Source organism: Rhynchophorus ferrugineus, unplaced genomic scaffold (genome assembly GCF_030347505.1).
Source record: "Rhynchophorus ferrugineus isolate W39M unplaced genomic scaffold, kcgeb_rfMv2 rfM8, whole genome shotgun sequence".
NCBI classification, from domain to species: domain Eukaryota; kingdom Metazoa; phylum Arthropoda; class Insecta; order Coleoptera; family Curculionidae; genus Rhynchophorus; species Rhynchophorus ferrugineus.
In genome coordinates this window covers 20,457,349-20,475,922 of record NW_027472587.1, presented here as the reverse complement: position 1 = coordinate 20,475,922, position 18,574 = coordinate 20,457,349, and the positions used below count along the sequence as shown (strand labels likewise).

The 18,574-nt window shown below is 33.2% G+C and overlaps 1 protein-coding gene across 1 annotated transcript; it reads left to right on the top strand.

Annotated features, from left to right (window-relative positions):
• The first annotated feature begins 230 nt into the window (after positions 1–230).
• Positions 231–10,607, top strand: LOC143201717 (cytochrome P450 6k1). The gene is made up of 7 exons (XM_076412949.1): positions 231–624; positions 5,152–5,337; positions 5,395–5,620; positions 6,925–7,077; positions 7,139–7,308; positions 8,751–9,002; positions 10,382–10,607. The coding sequence occupies exons 1-7, from the start codon at positions 264–266 to the stop codon at positions 10,546–10,548; spliced, it is 1,515 nt and encodes a 504-aa protein (XP_076269064.1). The 5' UTR covers positions 231–263; the 3' UTR covers positions 10,549–10,607.
• Positions 10,608–18,574: the final 7,967 nt, after the last annotated feature.

The following is an 18,574-nucleotide window of genomic DNA, read 5'->3' as shown; positions in this document are numbered from 1 at the left end:
TTCGCCATTTTCCATTATCTCTTCTCTGGTTCGAACATTACTGAAATTATCTTGGATGGCTTATTTAATTATTTGAAATAGCATACATTTTTTGAAGAAATAGTAAATAAACTTCGAAAATTTTATGTACTATGTTATATCTAAACATGAATGAGTACGTCCCTGTCATTCTACAAGATAATCAAACACGATCATTATACTAAACTGAATTAGATATATATAACTAACTACGCACGAAAATCTAGACTAGTCAAAATCACAAAATGTTTTTCGTCGTTATCATTGCCGTGCTAGCGGCATATTACCTCTACGCTAAATGGAAGCAATCTTACTGGAGACGCAACGGAGTACCGCAACTCAATTCCCATTTCATCTACGGAGATCTTCAGTTGTCTATGACAAACGTCAAGAACAATGCGGAACTATTTTACGATTTTTACCAACATTTTCGACGCATGGGAGTTAGGTACGGAGGCGTATACGCATTTACTGGGGCGATCTTCACGCCTGTAGACCCTGAGATCATCAAGCTGATACTGCTGAAGGATTTCGATCATTTCACCGCTCATTTTCCCAACTTCTCGAAGAAAACCATCTTTGTGAAGGGCCTTTTCCACTTGGAAGGTAAGCATTTGAGACAAATTATCTATAATTTATTCAAAGTTCTTTTGTACATACGTAGAATCAGACAATATTTTCCTTCTTATTTAATTCTTGTTAAAAAGAGACACAATGCTGCCTCATAAGTTCGAACGTGTAACCGAACTAGACTGTCAAAGTCGTCCGGTTGTCAGACGTATACAAAATTCTTAAAAACAATTGTGAGAGGAGGTTATAACTCTAACCTATAAACTAATGTGGCTGTATAATTAACTGTAACTTTTAGATGTAAAATAATGTTAAAACAGACTATATTTGATAGCATTTTTGTTCAATTATTTTACTTAGATTAGAATTTTGTTGTATGTCAAAGCCAAACAGAACTAAAACTCAGAGTTGATGCGACAACATTGCGACGTTTTGATGTCACAAATTTAAATGACGTATATACAAAATAACTTTGATCAAACTATACATATTATTCACCACATGGAAATGTGAATTAATTTTGCGGGCGGCACCAAAATATTATTGTGGAAACTTTTGAATATAATTATTTACATTGCATGATTGTCGTAATAGTAAGTGTACAGTCCAAATATAATGCTATATATTATATTGTTCCCACACTTATTTAAAACACACTTAACATTAGAGTGGATATGTTTGAGATCTATAAAAATACTCTTGAGAAACAAATTGGCTGATATTTATAAATATTTATCAGCGTTTATATTGCAATGAAATGAATTCGCGTTAATATTTAAACTTTAAACTGCCTTTTTTATATTAAAATTACATAAAAATAACAGTAGTTAATATTTCAGTAGAATATTTTTAGTTAAATCGGGCTATAAAGAAGAAATCCGGCGAAAACTGAGTGTGAAAAATACGAAATAAGTTTAGATCTCCAAATGGCTTTAAAACATGATATTTTATAAAAAATGCGATGCAAATAAAGATGGAAACGTCAGTTTTGGTGTTGGACAAGTTGTTTACAATATAATCGAAAATATGTGGTTTAAAAAATTTTCTACCAAAAATATATTGTGCCTATATCTTCTTACGTATAACATATATCGAAAAAATAATGACACCACCATATTAAGCATCCAATTTTACATATACGTCGATGTTTTTATCGGTGTATCTTTGTTTGAACTTAAATTATAATAAAAAGACTGAAAATGAGCAAAATTTGAGATTTTTCATGAGTATATATATGGAAAAAAAAGTAAAAAAATGTTAGGTCTCCAAATGGCTTTAAAACATAATATACTATAAAAAATTCGATGAAAAAAACGATGGAAACATCATTTTCGGTGTTGGGCTTATTGTTTCCAAGATAATCGAAAATATGTGATTTAAAAAATTTTCTACCAAAAATATATTGTGCCTATATCTTCTTACGTATAACATATATCGAAAAAATAATGACACCACCATATTAAGCATCCAATTTTACATATACGTTGACGGTTTTATCGGCGTATCTCTGTTTGAACTTAAATTACAATAAAAAGACTGAAAATGAGCAAAATTTGAGATTTTTCCTGAGTATATATATGGAAAAAATGTAAAAAAATGTTAGGTCTCCAAATGGCTTTAAGACATGATATACTATAAAAAATTCGATGAAAAAAAACGATGGAAACATCATTTTTGGTGTTGGACTTATTGTTTCCAAGATAATCGAAAATATGTGATTTAAAAAATTTTCTACCAAAAATATATTGTGCCTATATCTTCTTACGTATAACATATATCGAAAAAATAATGAGACCACCATATTAAGCATCCAATTTTACATATACGTCGCTGGTTTTATCGGCGTATCTCTGTTTGAACTTAAATTACAATAAAAAGACTGAAAATGAGCAAAATTTGAGATTTTTCCTGAGTATATATATGGAAAAAATGTAAAAAAATGTCAGGTCTCCAAATGGCTTTAAAACATGATATACTATAAAAAATTCGATGAAAAAAACGATGGAAACATCATTTTTGGTGTTGGACTAATTGTTTCCAAGATAATCGAAAATATGTGATTTAAAAAATTTTCTACCAAAAACATATTGTGCCTATATCTTCTTACGTATAACATATATCGAAAAAATAATGAGACCACCATATTAAGCATCCAATTTTACATATACGTCGCTGTTTTTATCGGTGTATCTTTGTTTGAACTTAAATTATAATAAAAAGACTGAAAATGAGCAAAATTTGAGATTTTTCCTGAGTATATATATGGAAAAAATGTAAAAAAATGTCAGGTCGCCAAATGGCTTTAAAACATGATATACTATAAAAAATTCGATGAAAAAAACGATGGAAACATCATTTTTGGTGTTGGACTAATTGTTTCCAAGATAATCGAAAATATGTGGTTTAAAAAATTTTCTACCAAAAATATATTGTGCCTATATCTTCTTACGTATAACATATATCGAAAAAATAATGACACCACCATATTAAGCATCCAATATTACATATACGTCGATGTTTTTATCGGTGTATCTTTGTTTGAACTTAAACTATAATAAAAAGTCCGAAAATGAGCAAAATTTGAGATTTTTCCTGAGTATATATATGGAAAAAATGTAAAAAAATGTTAGGTCTCCAAATGGCTTTAAGACATGATATACTATAAAAAATTCGATGAAAAAAACGATGGAAACATCATTTTTGGTGTTGGACTTATTGTTTCCAAGATAATCGAAAATATGTGATTTAAAAAATTTTCTACCAAAAATATATTGTGCCTATATCTTCTTACGTATAACATATATCGAAAAAATAATGACACCACCATATTAAGCATCCAATTTTACATATACGTCGATGTTTTTATCGGTGTATCTTTGTTTGAACTTAAACTATAATAAAAAGTCCGAAAATGAGCAAAATTTGAGATTTTTCCTGAGTATATATATGGAAAAAATGTAAAAAAATGTTAGGTCTCCAAATGGCTTTAAGACATGATATACTATAAAAAAATTCGATGAAAAAAAACGATGGAAACATCATTTTTGGTGTTGGACTAATTGTTTCCAAGATAATCGAAAATATGTGGTTTAAAAAATTTTCTACCAAAAATATATTGTGCCTATATCTTCTTACGTATAACATATATCGAAAAAATAATGACACCACCATATTAAGCATCCAATATTACATATACGTCGATGTTTTTATCGGTGTATCTTTGTTTGAACTTAAACTATAATAAAAAGTCCGAAAATGAGCAAAATTTGAGATTTTTCCTGAGTATATATATGGAAAAAATGTAAAAAAATGTTAGGTCTCCAAATGGCTTTAAGACATGATATACTATAAAAAATTCGATGAAAAAAAACGATGGAAACATCATTTTTGGTGTTGGACTTATTGTTTCCAAGATAATCGAAAATATGTGGTTTAAAAAATTTTCTACCAAAAATATATTGTGCCTATATCTTCTTACGTATAACATATATCGAAAAAATAATGACACCACCATATTAAGCATCCAATATTACATATACGTCGATGTTTTTATCGGTGTATCTTTGTTTGAACTTAAACTATAATAAAAAGTCCGAAAATGAGCAAAATTTGAGATTTTTCCTGAGTATATATATGGAAAAAATGTAAAAAAATGTTAGGTCTCCAAATGGCTTTAAGACATGATATACTATAAAAAATTCGATGAAAAAAAACGATGGAAACATCATTTTTGGTGTTGGACTTATTGTTTCCAAGATAATCGAAAATATGTGATTTAAAAAATTTTCTACCAAAAATATATTGTGCCTATATCTTCTTACGTATAACATATACCGAAAAAATAATGACACCACCATATGAAGCATCCAATTTTACATATACGTCGATGTTTTTATCGATGTATCTTTGTTTGAACTTAAATTATAATAAAAAGACTGAAAATGAGCAAAATTCGAGATTTTTCCTGAGTATATATATGGAAAAAATATGAAAAACCATTTGGTGTCAGAATTAGTCGAAACCTCGACACTTTATCAATATTAAGGTGAGAAAAACGAATATAACGTCATTTCTGACAAATAATAGACTGCTACTGAGATAATAACTGAAATTTGGTTGAAACAATTTGCGATCAAAAACACATTATGTCCAAATTACTTAAACCAACTCAAATATCTGAGAATTATTATAGGCCAGCCTCTTAACATTATCTTCTTCAAAAAACTGAACCAGTTGACCACAACTGAAGTGTTAGTATCAATATTTACGGTAGAAAAATTGATTTTATTTGGTTAACATTAAATAATAACTGCAATATTCGTTAAACCATAGCATATTTTGAAACAAGAATGGAACCACATTCCGTTGGAAAATGTTCGGACACTTTACGAATCTATTCCGAGAAGAATTAAAATTGTCTCAAGAGGAAATGATGGATCAACGCCTTATTAACAAACAAATATCGTGCATTGCATGTGCGTTCATACAATTTTGCACAATAAACCATTTATTTACAAATAATTGTAATTAATTTCTGATGTTAATATAAATAAAAATCCACAGGTGAAGATTGGAGAAACACCCGCAAGAAACTAACCCCCACCTTCACTTCCGGCAAGATGAAGATGATGTTCGAACTTATGGCGGCCAAGACCGCCGGCCTGGAAGACTTGGTAGGCAAAATCGCCGACTCAGATTCCGTCCTCAAGGTCAAGGAGACCTTGGAACGCTTCACCACGGACGTGATCGGTGAGTATCCGCGAAAAATCCCGCATAGACCCGAATGACGTCGCGAAATCCACTTAGGATCGTGCGGCTTCGGTTTGGAATGTAACTCGATGAAGGATCCGGACTCAGAGTTCTTGAAATACGGCAGGAGGATCTTCGAGAGCCCTGCGAAACCGCCCAGTTTGCTGATGAGGATGTTCTTACGCCCGGGACAGGCTCAGAAGAAACATGTGGAAACTGAGGAGTTCTTTAAGAACGTGGTGGTGGACACCATGAAATATAGGAGCGAAAATAAGGTGACCAGGTAAGAACTCTGCATCAGTATTTTGTCCAGTGTTTCCCTACCCTTCTGTCGTCATATTTTAATGCTAACGAAAAAAAATCAAACGTGGCTAGGTCTGGTGAATATGGAGACAATAGAATATAGAATATAGACAATAGAATATATAGCCAACAATAGAATGCCATTCTGAAAGTTCTTCGATCACAAGATGACAGATCACGTTTATCTGCTGGATATTATTGACGTTTCAATCGTTCCAACGTATTGAGGGATGAATATAGTCTTCAACATACATCTTGGAGCTTTTAAAACGTCCAAACTACCGAAAAAATTGTGCGTGTTCACTGTATTTTTCTGGAAAAATTATCGAAATACTTAGGAAGCTTACATTGTCTCAGACAGGAAACATTTTTTTATTTTAAAATACAATCTTTGTTCTTTTCATTTTGCAGCAAATTTAACACAAAAGGAATACATACTTATACGTATATCTATCTATCTATAAATATATATATATATATATATATATATATATATATATATATATATATATATATATATATATATATATATATATACGAGGATCACTATTTCTATTTCGGAATTTACAACACTGTTGTCATGTGAGTTCATCTGATGGTTCCATCACAAGTTATGAGTATTTCAAGATGAACCAAATCCAACAAAAGTTGTTCGCCCAGGAGGCACTTCGTGCAAAATGGCAGCCTGTTTCTTCGGAAAAACTGGTCATTTTGCAACAGTGCCTCTAAAGGATAGTAGAACAGTAAATTTTGTTTGGTGCACAACCATTTATTTGCCAGAAGTCTTCGGCTAAAATGAGGAAAACAAACAAGAGACGCCGGATCGTTCTTCATCATGACAATGCGAGCTCTCACACATCGACTCAAACAAGAGACTATTTGAGCACTCAAAACACCGAATTGATGCATCATCCACCGTACAGCCCCGATTTGGCACCTGATGACTTCTTTTTATTCCCATCCGTGAAGAATAAACTGCGTGGTCAACGATTTTCATCGCCTAAAAAAGCTACTAAAGCATTCAAAAATCATGTTATGAAGATACCTCATTCGGAATGGAATAAATGCTTTGAAAATTGGTTTAAGCGTATGTAAAAGTGTATGGCCGTGGCGAGTACTTTGAAAAACAATAAAAATATATTCATAGCTTAACTATTTGATTTCTTCCTATTCCCGAAGTATAAATAGTGACCATCGTATATCACATAAATGTTTGCATCACGTAATATCTTCTTAAACTTTATTTGTCTTCTTGGTCTCAATGCACATCACAATTTTATACAGGAAAGACTTCCTACAACTGATGATACAGCTGAAAAATCAAGGAGCCGTGAGCGAGGACGATTCGGTACCCCAGCAAGGTCACAAACTAAATCAAACAGAGAGTATGACCGATGAAGACGTCACAGCCCAGTGTTTGTTATTCTTCATCGCCGGGTAAGCTGGAACTGTAAAATATCTCAACACCATCATAGTACATCTTTATTATCTACACTAGATTCGAAACATCGGCCACCACAATGACCTACGCCTTACTGGAGCTGGCCCAGAACGAAGACATCCAGGAGAAAGTTCGACAAGAAGTGAACGAAGTTCTTGCCAAATACGATGGTGTCATGACCTACGAGGCAATGCTTGATCTGAAATATACCGAGAGCGTTATAATGGGTAACAATCTACACAAAATGGACAAAATAATATGAACACCAGACATGTATAAAATATTTCTTTATTAATAAGATATTAAGTCACCATTGGCTTTTAAAGCAGCGACAATTAAAGTACCTGTAAAGTACCTCAATAGTTTCCAACGCCGGTTTGGTTGGCGCAGTGGTAAAGGCAACAGGAAGTCCTCCTACTGTTGCGATAGTCGCGGGTTTGAATCCTGTTGGGGCAAGGTCGCTATATTTGTAATTATTTAATACTTGTGATTATCTTTAGGTAAGAGTGCAAAATCCGACGAGGAAAATAATCTCAGTCACGCCAGTAACCAAGCTGGGTAAGATTGGACGACTTCTAACTTGGTCACTCGCCAATCGGTAGGCTTCATGCCGAGGATGGTGGTTCGGAGCCCACGTTAAACTGTAGGTGAAGTCCTTTTGAACCGTCGTTGGTAAAAAGAGACTTTAAAATATGTATAAAAAATAAGTTTCCGATGGAATGTCCTCCCAATATTGTCCCAGAACATCTGCCAACTGCTTTAAACTGCACAATTCTCTGCTCTAAAGCTCCCCATAATGGCTTCATTTTATTATTATTCTGATAAAGGGTTTTTGAGGTCTGGCGATTGCGGCCAGGGATATTTGATGACGTTCTGATACTTCTTCAACCAAGACTGAACCATTTTGCCAGTATATATAGGCACATCTACCTACAGGCATATCACATCTTGGAATATGACAGTTTTTGGTAGCAATATGTTGGTCATAGTAAGAACTTCATCTTTGGGGATGTCGAGATATATATTCGCTGTATGATGTGAACGAGAAGATCAATTGAATACCACGAAATTGCTACCTAAATCCTAACAGAACCTCCTCCATAATGTAAAGCAGAACTGAACATTACACAAGTGTCTTATTATTAAACGGAATCAGTGTTACCAAAATACAATACAACGTGCTACATTGCTGGGTCTTCATATTGTTTTGTCTGTAACAGGTCAATTGAAAAGTCCCCAGCCTACCATGGTAAAACACATTTTTTTGCAAAATTAGTTTTTTTTATTCAACATAATTACCTTCAAGAGTGATACACTGACTATAGCGATCCTCTAACTTTTCGATGCCATTTTTGTAGTACGATTTGTCAATCACGATCGATCAAGAAGCAATATTTTATCAACACGCGAAATTCCTTTTTATCCATTTTCTTCACAATAACAAAAGTTGCTTCACTCAAAATGCTATAATTCACAAAAATTATGATTCGATAGCTGTTAAATTTATGCACGCATCTTTTGAGGGCTAGGGCTAACTAAAAAAAATATACATTTTAATTCTGCCATCTATGTCAGGCTGGGAACTTCTCAGTTAATTTGTTGTATGCCTCCCACAAGAATGTTGTATTTCCTCCCACAAGAAAACTATCACTCAATCTGTCATTTATAGAAACTATGAGAAAATATCCACCAGTCGCCCTCCTACCCCGCGTGTGCACCAAAGACTACACCATTCCCGACACCAAAGTCACCATCAAGAAGGGAACAGCAGTCTTGATCTCCACCTGGGGCCTCCACAAGGATCCGGAATACTTTCCCAATCCGGAGAAGTTCGATCCCACGCGTTTCAGCCAAGAAAATAAGAAGAACATCCGGGATTATACGTATATGCCATTTGGAGAAGGACCGCGCATGTGTTTGGGTAAGTTTGAGGTTGTTTTATGAATTTATGAAGACGATGCGGTACAAATATCCAGATCTTAAATCCAGTGACAAAATATTGTGAAAACTAGAACGTAATTTTCATGCAGTAGATGTCAGCAAGACGTTTCAAGCTTTGATATCTTCGGTTCTTAATATTTGTACAATTGTTTGTTTCTCTAGATATCTCCATTTTATCTCCAATAAGGATATATCTCTATTAAAACAAATATTGACGACTGTATTGACGATACATCCAATAACAAACCGGTTAAAAATTAACAACAGACACGAGAATGTTGATATAAAAGCAGGAACATAAAATGAGCACCAAGAAACTCTGTACATCTATCATTAAAAAATAATTTGAAGAAACAAACCTACAGAGAGACTAAAGAGGCAACCCCATGAGTTCATCGCTATCCCCTAAAATCTTGAAAACAAAGTAATAATCATGATAGTAGCTACACATATGGACTTCTAAACAGGAAAAATCTCTGTTTATTCCGACAATGTACATCCAAAGATTAAATATATGATATATATTATATTCAAAGTTTTTTTGTACACGCGTCATCAAGATGTTTAGTCAAGATGATTCTAGTTAAAAAGAGACATAGGGCTGTCTGATTAGTTCGAACACGTAGACGAATGAGCCTGTCAAAGTCGTCCGGTTGTCAGACGTATACAAAATTCTTGCAGTCTTGAAAGCAATACTGATAAGAAGTTATAACTCAAACCTATAAACTATTGTAACTGTATAATTAGCTGTAGTTTTTAGATGAAATATAATGTTAAAATAAATTATATTTTTAACATATTTGTTCAATTATTTTATTTAGATTAGAATTTTGTTGTAAGTCAAAGTCATACTGAACTAAAACTAAGAGTTGATGCGGCAACATTGCCACGTTTGTCACAAGTTTATATGACGTGCGTACAAAAGAACTTTGAACTATAAATTAAATAAATAAAAACTATCAACAAAAATGTGCCTTCTTTGGATGTACAAGTAGACAACAAGACCAAATGTTTAAAACAAGACCAAAAGAACGACATTCTATTTGAAAGAATTTTTCCACTAATTTACCAAAAATCATATAAATATAATCCTATACTATTAGGTGAACAAACTACGATAAAACCTTAAATCGTCTTTTGTTTACTGACATCATTGTTTCCTGTTATCTAAGTTCGTGACCATCTTTGCAGTCATCGAAACAGTCTCGCAAGATCACCCATGTCGAGAACAGTGGAGTACACGTTTCGGTTCACCCTTTTCTTCGGACTGTTCGTCTTCTGGCTTTACCTCATCGTTCTGAATCGGGACATACGCGGAAGGAGATCCTTCCCCTCTAACTAACACGTTGCCGTTTCCAGGTCTGAGGTTCGGCATGATGCAGAGCAAGGTGGGCCTGGCCACGATGATCCGCACCTTCAAAGTCACCCTCAACAAGAACACGTACTTCCCCTTGAGGATGAAGAAACCGTCGTTCATCACCACGGTGGAAGGAGACGTCTGGTTGAACGTGGAGAAATGCTCGTAGAGCCGAATGTAGCTATACTTTTTGTACCGTTTGCCACAATAAATGTTTTAGATTCAAAATTTAGTCTTGAGATCATTCCTAGCTTCGCGACAAAACTTTAGCACACCAGACAATTTCTCATTACAACTAGTAATTTTTAAAAAATCTACAGCTTTTACAATTCAAGACTGTTAGTCAAAGTAATCGTGTAAATATTACAAAGATACTGCTATTATTTGCTTACTAAAGGTCCCCACATAGTTCCGATACAAGAACGCGACAAAACAATAGCACACATGCAGTTTGTAGTTGTCTAATAAATGATTGACACATGTTGCTTTTGTTTTATGAATTCCATACGTATTTCAAGATATTACGTATTTAAAATGTCAGTTTATTTTGATATTGTACGGGTGAAATTAATATGATCGATAATCTAAATAAACAAAAATTGTATATATCACAAGTGGCAAATATGATAAATAAATGACAAATTCTATGTTAACAGTGAGAAGTGTTAGTAGTTCTGCAGCTGGAAAGAAATGTCCAACGTCCCATTTCTTATCTCATAAGTTAGTTCATTTGAAAAGAAATACGTTTTACAAAAACCTTAACAAAACCCTCAAAAAAGTTTAAATAAAAAGACATAAGAAAGAACGCTTAAAATAAACTAAACTTAGATGGACTTGATTGTTATAAGTACGATTAGAAAAAAACCAGGTGATATTAAGTCGCAGACAGTTGAGTAACGGTAGGAAGCTGACTAACTCTTACAAAAAAGACGAAAAAATACCTAGGAGTCAGAAGAGCAGCAGTTCTAGTTAAGAGGATGCTGACTTAATTGTTTTTATGGAATTTAAAGGTTGTTTATCTAGAAGTACATTTAATAAATTATTTTTTTAAAAAATTGAATATATCAAAATATATTTTTAATACAATAAAAAACATTTTGAAATAAAATATGTACTAGATCCTAACCACTATATTATAGAGGCAATTGCCTGCAATTTTTCTTGTTTTCTTCTAATGTCTTCTGATTGCTTCCCATATGATATAGTTAGAGCTTAAAAAGCAAATTGAACGGCTTTTGCACTGAAGGACTTTGGTAAGTAAGCCCTTACTAAAATACAATATACAATAGTACAACTAGTTATACAATTAGTTGTCTGTACGTCCCCATAATATTTAAAGAAATATCCTCTAACTCCTAACCGGTGAGGGCGTCGCATCAGTCCAGCAATAACATTATACACAAATATCTGATTATTTTCGATAAAGAAACTATGTGAAAATATTATACGTGCCTTTAAAATTTGATTTATTCGGATTCCCCCATGAGATCCTAACTTGAATCCAATAGAACCACCTCGGAAATACGCTCTTTCAAATAATTTTGAAAATCGGTCCGCAATTGACGGAGAAATCAACGAAAATACACTGAAAATTATATACTGTTGAACATAGAACATCCTCTTTTTGAAATCGGATCGATTAAATATCTAGTATTCGTGACAGGAAACTCTTCTCTTACTGATTAATAGGCTACTATTAAAACATGTCCCAGGCATTTGGAAGATGGCGCAAATTATAATGATCCCAAAACCTCGGAAGTCTCCTATAGATCCATATCACTGCTGCCAGTAATATCTAAGGTTTTTGAAAAACTCCTGTTGAAAAGAATGATCGGTTTCATAGAGAAAAAAAACCTAATACCAACACACCAGTTTGGGTTCCTCAACAAGCACTCAACAATTGACCAGGTCCACAGAATAACAGATGTCAATGAAAAAGCCTACCAAATTAAGAAAATAAGTTAGATGCAGCACATGCCTTCGATAAGGTTTGGCATGAAGGCCTTATTCACTTCATAAACTACAGAAAATGTTAGCAAAACAACACACCAAACTATTAAAATCGTACAGTATAACCAGAATGTTTAGAGCAATAAAAGAAGCTAAAGCAGGTGTACCACAAGAAAGTGTATTGGGACCAATGTTTTATCTACTCTACACTTGTGATATACCACAAATAAAGAATATTACGATGGCTACATTTACTGATGATACTGCGATTATAGCAGTCAGAGACAATAGTGAAGAAGCCTCACGAAAATTACAACAGGCAAGTGACAATATGAATAATTGGACACAAGCTTAGAAATAATACTCATTCCATATAGTAACAACGCTAACTATCTCGGAATGAATCTTGATGCAAAACTTCGCTGGAAGGAACATATAAAGAAGAAAAGAACTGGAATTGAAATATAGGAAAATGTACTGGCTAATTGGGAGAAAATCACAATTATCAGTACATTATAAATTGCTATTATATAAGCAAATACTGAAACCTATATGGACATACGGGGTTCAATTATGGGGATGTTCTGCTAAGAGTAACGTATATAAAATACAAATTTTTCAGAACAAAGTCCTGAGAGGTATCGTGAGTGCACCCAAATACTATAGGACTGATTACCTACATCGAGACCTTCAGATACCCACAGTCAGTCAAGAAATCAAGAGAACTGCAAGGGGGCGTGAGAAAGACACATTGTAAGACACATTGACTAGTAACAATGTAACAATTAAATAATAAAAAATAGGCTATCAACACCGGATTATATTTTGTAATGTGTATTTTGAATTTGAAACAAAAATAGTTAAAATACTATGTTTTGCATTTTAAGTAGAAGACTTAAACCACCAATAAGAATGTAATAATGTGGATTATACTTTTACACGCCTAATAATAGGATCTTTCTAACCATTATCCGGCATCAACTTTGCTTCGTCTAAGGAAGTTTAATATTCCATCAGTATCCGGATGACGAAACTCGACGTCAAAATCTAATCAGTGTAGAGCCATCGATCGCTGTCGCCTTATTAGACGGGTATTATCGTTATTTTCCGGTAGGTGGCCTAGTTGAAGGGGTTCATCCGCATGACGTACAAGATGTATTACTGCGCGTCACCGACAGACAACCGGATTGCTGATTGCTGTTGTCGCGGGCGTACGCAGGCTTGTTATATATGTCATGGTATTTGAATGGAGTCGATTGCATCAATATAATAGCGTTTCCTTCAAAACAATATCGAAAAAAAATTAGGCACAATATTCTTGTGTAATATGCGCCAACAAGTCAATTAAAAAGTCCCCGGACTGACACATAGATGGCGCTACTAGAATTAAATCCTTATGCTTTTTAGTTAGCCCTAACCCTCAAGATATACGTGTATAAATTTGACAGCTGTCGGATCATTACTTTGTGAATTATAGCATTTTGAGTGAAGCAACTTTTGTTATTGTGAAAAATTATTATTTGATTGGTACGCTAAGTTTAGACGTGGTGAAATGAGTACCGAAGACGGTGGATGCAGTGGACGCCCGAAAGAGATCGTTACCGACGAAAACATTTAAAAAATCCACAAAATGATTTTGAATGGCCGTAAATTGAAATTGAATGAAATAGCAGACACTCTAAAGATATCAACTGAACGTGTACATCATATCATTCATGAATATTTGGGTATGAGAAAGCTCTATGTAAAGTGGGTGCCGCGCGAGCCCACTGTTGACCAAAAACAACGATGAGTTGATGATTCGGAGCAGTGTTTGAACATGATCAAGCGTAATAAACACAAGTTTTTGCGTGGATATGTGACAATGGATGAAACATCGAAGTTCAATCGACAGTCATCCGAGTGGACGAGACCCGTTGAACCCGCTCCAAAGCGTGGGAAAACGCAACAATCGGCTGGGAAGGTTATGGCGTCTGTATTTTAGAATGTGCATTGAATAATTTTCATTAACTACCTTGAAAAAGAAAGGACCATCAACAGTGACTATTACATAGCGTTATTGGACCGTTTGAAGAACGAAATCGCGGAAAAACGGCCGCACTTGAAGGAAAAGAAAGTGTTGCTCCACCAAGATAATGCACCGTGTCACAAGTCAGTGAAAACGATGGCAAAAATCCATGAGCTGGGCTTCGAATTGCTTCCTCATCCACCGTATTCTCCAGATCTGGGCCCCCTGGGAAGAAATTTTCGTTGAATGAAGCGGTGATCGTCGAAATTGAGGCCTATTTTGAAGCAAAGGACAAATGGTATCGAAAAGTTGGAGGGAGTTATGTTTGCGTTATGTTAAATGACTAAAAAAAACTAATTTTGCCAAAAAAATGTGTTTTACAATGGTAGACCGGGGACTTTTCAATTGACCTGTTATTCCAAAGGCAAAACAGACCAAACGGTCAAACAAGTAAATGCGATAACACTATGACGCCGTAGCTAAAACGCGAAAATCAATCACCAAACTACTCAAATCCTCGGAAAACGCCGCACTAACCCATCCAATTACCGAGAATACTGTGCGGACCACCTCGCAGACGTAGCTGCTCTCCGCTGGCCCACGAGGCCATCTAATGGGATTAAATGGGGACAATTTCGGAACCTCCGCGATCTATTTACACATCGGATATGTCATTGTGTGTCCCGCGTCAGCCTGCTGCTCCCACGCCATGCATTATGCATGGACTGCGGTCCACGGCTAACTGTTAAGCTTATTAGCGACTGCTCATTTCGTTTCCGAAACCCGGCAGGAATCCTGTTAAACGGCCCTCGAGAATTCAAGAACAAATATCGGTATCGGTATATAAAATTGTTCCCTTTCGTAATTTCGAATAGAGAGAGAGAGAGAGAGAGAGAGAGAGAGAGAGAGAGTCGTTAAGGGGGTCTATTAGTTTGAAAAAATCGATTCTTTTGCATATTTTCAAAGTATGAGCTTTAAGAATAAGCTCCCAAAAGGAACATTTTGTTAGGAGAGTGAGCTATTAAAATTATATCAAAACTTAACTTATTTGCTGTTTTATCAGTGATATTTCACAACATTTTACGAGAGAATTACATTAAAATACTAAAAAATTGAGGACTCACAATTAAGTACTTAAATATTAAATTGTTTTTGAATTTTAAGCTTATTGTTGGGAAAATATTTTCAAAAGGATTTTCCAAACACTTGAACAGTAGTATAGCTAGTTTTTCGTCAATCTATAAGATCTATTGGAACATTTTGTTAGAAAACCGAGCTACTAAAATTATTACTGTAAAGTACTGAAACACCGGTACCGGTTTTCTAGTAGATTTTCAAAATGGAACCCTTAAAGTACATGTTCTCAAAAGGATTTTTTTCACTAAATAAATTCACAGTCAAGAGATTAGATTATCATTCAATCATAAAGCATATTTGAACAAACAGGGTGCAAATATGGGGTTACACCAAAATAGTTAATATTTATAATGAATATATTCTATCACAATGAATTTTTTTCAAATTTGAAAATACTTTGATGTGCCCTTTTATGTGCACACATATCAGTCGGAAATGTCATACCGTACAATCAAAAGTTAAAAAAAAAACAGCAAACAACAGCAGTACCAGCGATACGACGATAATTTTGGGAAAAATACGTGAGATTTTGGCAAGGAGTACTTGATGATCGGTTAAAATAGCTTCGAGTGTTTTCCATCGAATGTTTCGACACGCAAGGAGATTTTTCCCAAGGAGGCAACGCTCTCGCTAACAATATTTTCGAAATTATTATATTAAAAAAAACATTATTTGACTAGAATCGTCAGGAAATAAGCCACTGTCTCATGCTCTTTAATTTTTACATTAAAATCAAAGGTTCTAGTCGTGACTATAGCTTTTATAATTATATATTAAATAACAAGACCTCCTTCAATTGTTTTTCAATTAGATAGAAATATTTTCTGCTAAATGAAAATTTAGCTATACTACTTGTCTCTTTCTAAATTTAGTTTCATTTAAGGTAGGTATCTAAAAACATCATAGTCTATGTAAAATTATATGTTCTATACGCTAGAGTATATATAATTGGTCAAATTGTAATATTTCTAGAGATATTTGCTCCTAAATAAATATTTAGCTATATTTTTAGCCCCTATACTACTTGTCTTTTTCTAAATTTAGTTTCATCTAAGGTAGGTGTCTAAAAACATCACAGCCTATGTAAAATTATATGTTCTATACGCTAGAGTATATATAATTGGTCAAATTGTAATATTTCTAGAGATATTTGCTCCTAAATAAATATGTAGCTATATTTTTAGCCCCTATACTACTTGTCTTTTTCTAAATTTAGTTTCATCTAAGGTAGGTGTCTAAAAACATCATAGCCTATGTAAAATTATATGTTCTATACGCTAGAGTATATATAATTGGTCAAATTGTAATATTTCTAGAGATATTTGCTCCTAAATGAATATTTAGCTATATTTTTAGCCCCTATACTACTTGTCTTTTTCTAAATTTAGTTTCATCTAAGGTAGGTGTCTAAAAACATCATAGCCTATGTAAAATTATATGCTCTATACGCTAGAGTATATATAATTGGTCAAATTGTAATATTTCTAGAGATATTTGCTCCTAAATGAATATTTAGCTATATTTTTAGCCCCTATACTACTTGCCTTTTTCTAAATTTAGTTTCATCTAAGGTAGGTATCTAAAAACATCATAGCCTATGTAAAATTATATGTTCTATACGCTAGAGTATATATAATTGATCAAATTGTAACATTTCTAGAGATATTTGCTCCTAAATAAATATTTAGCTATATTTTTAGCCCCTATACTACTTGTCTTTTTCTAAATTTAGTTTCATCTAAGGTAGGTGTCTAAAAACATCATAGCCTATGTAAAATTATATGTTCTATACGCTAGGGTATATATAAATGGTCATATTGTAATATTTCTAGAGATATTTGCTCCTAAATAAATATGTAGCTATATTTTTAGCCCCTATACTACTTGTCTTTTTCTAAATTTAGTTTCATCTAAGGTAGGTGTCTAAAAACATCATAGCCTATGTAAAATTATATGTTCTATACGCTAGAGTATATATAATTGGTCAAATTGTAATATTTCTAGAGATATTTGCTCCTAAATGAATATTTAGCTATATTTTTAGCCCCTATACTACTTGTCTTTTCTAAATTTAGTTTCATCTAAGGTAGGTGTCTAAAAACATCATAGCCTATGTAAAATTATATGCTCTATACGCTAGAGTATATATAATTGGTCAAATTGTAATATTTCTAGAGATATTTGCTCCTAAATGAATATTTAGCTATATTTTTAGCCCCTATACTACTTGTCTTTTTCTAAATTTAGTTTCATCTAAGGTAGGTATTTAAAAACATCATAGCCTATGTAAAATTATATGCTCTATACGCTAGAGTATATATAATTAGTCAAATTGTAATATTTCTAGAGATATTTGCTCCTAAATAAATATTTAGCTATATTTTTAGCCCCTATACTACTTGTCTTTTTCTAAATTTAGTTTCATCTAAGGTAGGTATCTAAAAACATCATAGCCTATGTAAAATTATATGTTCTATACGCTAGAGTATATATAATTGGTCAAATTGTAATATTTCTAGAGATATTTGCTCCTAAATGAATATTTAGCTATATTTTTAGCCCCTATACTACTTGTCTTTTTCTAAATTTAGTTTCATCTAAGGTAGGTGTCTAAAAACATCATAGCCTATGTAAAATTATATGCTCTATACGCTAGAGTATATATAATTGGTCAAATTGTAATATTTCTAGAGATATTTGCTCCTAAATGAATATTTAGCTATATTTTTAGCCCCTATACTACTTGTCTTTTTCAAACTTTACTTTCATCTAAGGTAGGTATCTAAAAACATCATAGCCTATGTAAAATTATATGTTCTATACGCTAGAGTATATATAATTAGTCAAATTGTAATATTTCTAGAGATATTTGCTCCTAAATAAATATTTAGCTATATTTTTAGCCCCTATACTACTTGTCTTTTTCTAAATTTAGTTTCATCTAAGGTAGGTATCTAAAAACATCATAGCCTATGTAAAATTATATGTTCTATACGCTAGAGTATATATAATTGGTCAAATTGTAACATTTCTGGAGATATTTGCTCCTAAATAAATATTTAGCTATATTTTTAGCCCCTATACTACTTGTCTTTTTCTA